Source organism: Anomaloglossus baeobatrachus, chromosome 5, assembly GCF_048569485.1.
Source record: "Anomaloglossus baeobatrachus isolate aAnoBae1 chromosome 5, aAnoBae1.hap1, whole genome shotgun sequence".
Classification (NCBI taxonomy): domain Eukaryota; kingdom Metazoa; phylum Chordata; class Amphibia; order Anura; family Aromobatidae; genus Anomaloglossus; species Anomaloglossus baeobatrachus.
The window spans coordinates 121,539,366-121,545,365 of NC_134357.1; the positions used below are offsets into that span (position 1 = coordinate 121,539,366).

General features: G+C 38.4%; 1 protein-coding gene across 1 annotated transcript in view; it reads right to left on the reverse strand.

The window, feature by feature from the left end:
• The window catches only part of LOC142312683 (uncharacterized), a 235,990-nt gene extending 230,324 nt beyond the window's left edge, over positions 1–5,666 (reverse strand). Inside the window, exon 1 of the mRNA XM_075351676.1 lies at positions 4,996–5,666. Coding sequence (XP_075207791.1) covers positions 4,996–5,304 — 309 coding nt within the window. The 5' untranslated portion in view covers positions 5,305–5,666. The remainder of the gene's footprint in view (positions 1–4,995) is intronic.
• Between the last annotated feature and the right edge of the window lie 334 nt (positions 5,667–6,000).

Below are 6,000 nucleotides of genomic sequence, written 5' to 3' on the forward strand. Positions count from 1 at the left end.
GCAAATGTGGAGAGTTTCTGCTTCAAAGCCTTCTCATAAACCTCAGTGTGATCATAGCCTTAGGGTGCCTTTACAACACCCAATTTTGGAGCGTTGAACCAGCACTATTTAATAAATATTTACTGATGAGTGGTCATTTAATATCCATATGTACACTGAATGATCTGTAATTGATCGTTCAGTGCTCATAAGCTGGTAGTGATCTCAGCAGCGCATGTTCTATTTGCAGCACAAAAGATCATTTCACCCCAACAAATGAGCATTTGGCTGCTTCATCGGGAGATCGGCCACCTGTTCAGACTGCATGATTATCCAGAAATGACTGTTGCTAGCAACGCTCGTTCATGATAATCGTGCAGTATAAATGGACCTTAGATGCTTTTGTGCAACTTGTCTGTGACATGACAATTTTAGAGCTGTGATTTGGCTATAAAAAAAAAACAAAAAACAACCAAATTAGACAAATTGCATGTGAGTAGCAAGCCGCATATGACTTACATTGAAGCCTGTGACCATAAATTTCTTCTGATGATGGTGGCATTGATCACAATCTGATCCCTCTGACAATCATTATATGCGATGTCACTATGCAACTCCGCAATCTTTATGTTGCACAACACATGTTGCCCTGAAGCCTTAACATAAATGTCCTATGCAGAAGTTTTTCATTACTTTCTATATGACTAATGTGGCTTCTATTCCCATAGGAAATGATAGAGTAGCTTATGTTGCATCATGATGAGTTCCATCGTATATTAAGAATTTCTTACGGAAATGCTTTAATGATCATTAATGATCAAAATTTCATATGGTCACATATCTCTCATGCTCCAGGTTTGTAGCAAAGTATGAATGAGGGGCTATATATCCCTCTCCTAAAATGGGAACGCAACAAGGCAAATAATTTGTATTTTAAAAAAATGTATTGGAAAATTGTCATAAACTGTAATCTCTCCCAGTAATCTGTCCGTTAGAGGACTACTAAACAAACCAGCATGAATTTTCTGTCTCATCATACTGCAGAAGACACTCAGACGTCAGGCTTCTCCACATCAGTCAAACAAGGTTGGGTTTGAGAAGTATCGGGAGTTTTCAGGACTAAAAAAAACTTCAAAAGAAGCGACAGACAAGAGGTCTCCATTCCTCTCATTTCTACTTTAACCTATAAAGTGTAGAGAAACATTGTCCCTGCATCTTCCTATGTCCCTTATTTTCTTGAATACATAGTTTTATTATGGGTCTCAAAGTGTAATAACTGAGAAAATTGTGATGCCTGATGAAGAGACCTGCGTAGTCTGGAAAGCTTGCTATTACCATCTTTTCAGTTAGCCATTAAATGGTATCAGCCACTGAGGACTTCAGTTCTTTTAAACAATTATTTATGAGAAAATTGTAAAATATGAAATGGAATTGCAGCAACAATTGATGACCTGAAATTATGTGAATCGGTATAGAAGATTATGGGGCGAGTTTCCAAATCATTCTAACCTATGGGGTCACGGCTGATCATAAATTAGACTTAAACTTATCATTTTTAAGATCAGCCTTAAACTTTATACTCACAAAGCGTCAAATTATTTACTTTCCTGAGACCTTAATACAATATAAGGTTAAGTTTATTAAAGCCTTGTATATATGCACTGGAAGCCCTTCTCGCGGTTGCTATAGTAGTTCAGGCAATGTTAAAGGGCACAATTTGTAGCACTATTCCTATTATAAAAAATACTACAATCTGACACAGCCCAACTAAAATCAGGGGTTTCACAAGAGCAAGATTGGACCCTTTGGAAAATCAACCTGTCACAGCAATAGGGCTTCTAATATAAATCAAAGCTATGACTATAGTGTATAGAAAGCCTACCACGTGATACAATGTATACAATATCAGTCCATTTCAATATACTACTGAACTACTGGAAGCAGTTATTGTAGCAATCAACGACTCATGTATATAGTGATATCAACTTGATTGGGACAGTAGGACACAGATCCCAACCATAACGTTTCTAAGTGTGTGTGTGTGTGTATATATATATATATATATATATATATATATATATATACACAGTCATATGAAAAAGTTTAGGCACCCCTATTAATGTTAACCTTTTTTCTTTATAACAAATTGGGTTTTTGCATCAGCTATTTCTGTTTCATATATCTAATAACTGATGGATTGAGTAATATTTCTGGATTGAAATGAGGTTTATTGTATCAATAGAAAATGTGCAATCCGCATTTAAACAAAATTTGACCGGTGCAAAAGTATGGGCAACCTTATCAATTTCTTGATTTGAACACTCCTAACTACTTTTTACTGACTTACTAAAGCACTAAATTGGTTTTGTAACCTCATTGAGCTTTGAACTTCATAGGCAGGTGTATCCAATCATGAGAAAAGGTATTTAAGGTGGCCACTTGCAAGTAGTTCTCCTATTTGAATCCCCTATGAAGAGTGGCATTATGGGCTCCTCAAAACAACTCTCAAATGATCTGAAAACAAAAATTATTCAACATAGTTGTTCCGGGGAAGGATACAAAAAGTTGTCTCAGGGATTTAAACTGTCAGTTTCCACTGTGAGGAACATAGTAAGCAAATGGAAGAACACAGGTACAGTTCTTGTTAAGCCCAGAAGTGGCAGGCCAAGAAAAATATCAGAAAGGCAGAGAAGAAGAATGGTGAGAACAGTCAAGGACAATCCACAGACCACCTCCAAAGACCTGCAGCTTCATCTTGCTGCAGATGGTGTCAATATGCATCGGTCAACAATACAGCGCACGTTGTACAAGGAGAAGCTGTATGGGAGAGTAATGTGAAAGAAGCCGTTTCTACAAGCACGCCACAAACAGAGTCGCCTGAGGTATGCAAAAGCACATTTGGACAAGCCAGTTACATTTTGGAAGAAGGTCCTGTGGACTGATGAAACAAAGATTGAGTTGTTTGGTCATACAAAAAGGCGTTATGCATGGAAGCAAAAAAACAAGGCATTCCAAGAAAAGCACTTGCTACCCACAGTAAAATTTGGGGCTGTTTGGCTAATGCTGGCACTGGAAATCTTGTTAAAGTTGAGGGTCGCATGGATTCAACTCAGTATCAGCAGATTCTTGACAGTTATGCGCAAGAATTAGTGACGAAGTTGAAGTTACGCAGGGGATGGATATTTCAGCAAGACAATGATCCAAAACACCGCTCCAAATCTACTCAGGCATTCATGCAGAGGAACAATTACAATGTTCTGGAATGGCCATCCCAGTCCCCAGACCTGAATATCATTGAACATCCGTGGGATGATGTGAAGCGTGCTGTCCATGCTCGGCGACCATCAAACTTAACTGAATTGGAATTGCTTTGTAAACAGGAATGGTCAAATATACCTTCATCCAGGATCTCATTAAAAGCTAAAGGAAGTGACTAGAGGCTGTTATTTTTGCAAAAGGAGGATCTACAAAATATTAATGTCACTTTTATGTTAAGGTGCCCATACTTTTGCACCTGTCAAATTTTGTTTAAATGCGGATTGCACATTTTCTGTTAGTACAATAAACCTCAATTCAATCCAGAAATATTACTCAGTCCATCAGTTATTAGATATATGAAACTGAAATAGCTGTTGCAAAAACCCAAATTGTTATAAAGAAATAAGGTTAACATTAATAGGGGTGCCCAAACTTTTTCATATGACATATATATATATATATATATATATATATATATATATACACACACGTATACACACATACACATAAATCTGTGCTGGAGAAGGATGTAATCAATACCATGGATGGCAAGAGCAAACAGATGGATTTTGGAACATATCAAACCAGACATGGAACTCAAAGCAAGGATCACCAAGCTACATATTAGACACATCATTAGAAGTGAGTAATCACTGGAGAAGGACATCATGGTAGGAAGATTAGAACGAACAAGGTGAAGAGGAAAACCAGCAACCGAACGCCTTGATAGAATGGCTTGAGAAAATGGCGGAGAAGACCCTGGTGGACCTATCTAAGCTTCACAAGATCGATCTGAAGGCCATTCACACAAACATATACATATATATATATACATATATATATATATATATATATATATATATATATATATACCGCTCAAAAAAAAATAAAGGGAACAATTAAACAACAAAATGATATTTCAATGTTCTCTTTATTTGAGTAGTTATATATTTATATACACACGCGCACACACACACGCGCTTTATGATTGTGATCATTGACACACACACACATATATATATATATATATATATATATACACACACACATACACACACAGTATATATGTATATAGAGAGATATCGATCGATCTATCCATATATACACGTTTGTGTATTATCAGTGAACTAAACGGTATAATATGAAGTCACATGGTATAGAAGAAGAGCACAGTCAGACACCCCAGCTGGCCTCTTCTTGTGATGCTGGATGTGACACCTACCTGTGTGAGTCACAGAATACAGATTCTTCAGTTTAGACTTTGGGTTGTGGCATGATTTGTATCACATATGCTGCACATTTCTAAATCTGTAGCAACAATTGTTACTGCATAAATACCAAGCTGTGGCAGGCTGAACACTCTGCAGGTTAAGTGCATTGCAACTTTATCACACATCACTTACAGATTGTACCATTTGTCAGCAAGTCAGCAAAAATGACAGTCTTTATCATATAACGTGCTCCATTTTCAATCAATAACAAGTGATGCCTAAGAGCTTGCAATCTAATAACACTTTAGGATATCAGCAGAAACCATTGAAGTCTGTTTTTCATTGATATTTTGGTTGCTTTGGCAACAATTCCTTAAACAATTCTAGAGCTTAGAGAACAATGACAAGAAGTTATCAAAGAGCAGAACATAAAAGCAAGCAATAGAAGAGTGTGTTTCCAGCAGCCACAGTGTGAAGCGTGGATATTGGTGTTTTCATTCAATATTTGAGCACAGTAGCAAGGTGCAATAAGTAAATGTGTACAGACCTCTTCCAGCAGTTGGTCAACTCTTCCCAAAATAGCTGTCTCCATTTGGTCTGCAGAGGCTAAGGCAGATAAGTGAGTGTATCTGAACTTCTCTAAATCAGAAACCCTGGACTGTAAATCAGAAGTCCTACAGAGAACCATGAGGCTAAGAGCCAGGGAAAACACTGATAATAAGGCAAACCCACATCCCAAGAGTGCAGGGAACCTGCTGCACTTCCCACTGTCCTCTGTCCTACAGGGGATGGTTCTACAACTCCTAGGGAAGACACTGGTGCCAGCAGCAGCTCTCCACACCTCCTTCCCCTCCATGCTGTCCAGAGGAATAATAAATAAATAAATAGAATAAATAAGCCACAATCTTAATCCAAGGGGTACAATCCAGAATTAAGGGTGAGGGAGTCAACCCAAGGTGGATCCACTCGCAGCTGTTCAGTATATGCCAGGCAGGATACAGGAGCCACAAATAAATAGGTTTCTGCAGCTTGTATAGATCCAATATTGAGAGAAGAGGAGAGAAAAGTTCTTGGAAAGTCTTTGTGTAGTTTTCTCTCTTCTGATGGCCAAACTTCAGTGACTTGTGCGAGTTGTAAAGGAATCCGGCATAGAAGTCCCCATTAGGAAGGTGCAATTCTCTGGTTGGGAGCTGAGCTGTGGCTGCTCTTCTCTCCTGTGTAACATGACACACACTGTTCTCTCCTTCTGAACTGCAGGGATCAGATGAGCCAGACCCCCTCCTCCTGGGTAACCTCCTCCACTCCTCCTTGCACACTCTAAACTGATTTATTTATTTATGCAAAGTGCCTGGGAGGTTCTGGCCAGGAGACCCCCTACCCCCCCACCCTCCAAATCCCCAGGCACCTCTCATCAGCTCGCCTGCGGCTTTGAAGTGATACCCACAGCAGATATATATAGGAGACAGCAGGAAGAGTTTGTAAATCCAGGACTTTTTTTTTTTAATTCTACACAGAGATACAATCTAAAAAATATTCAACTTTGAAAACAATT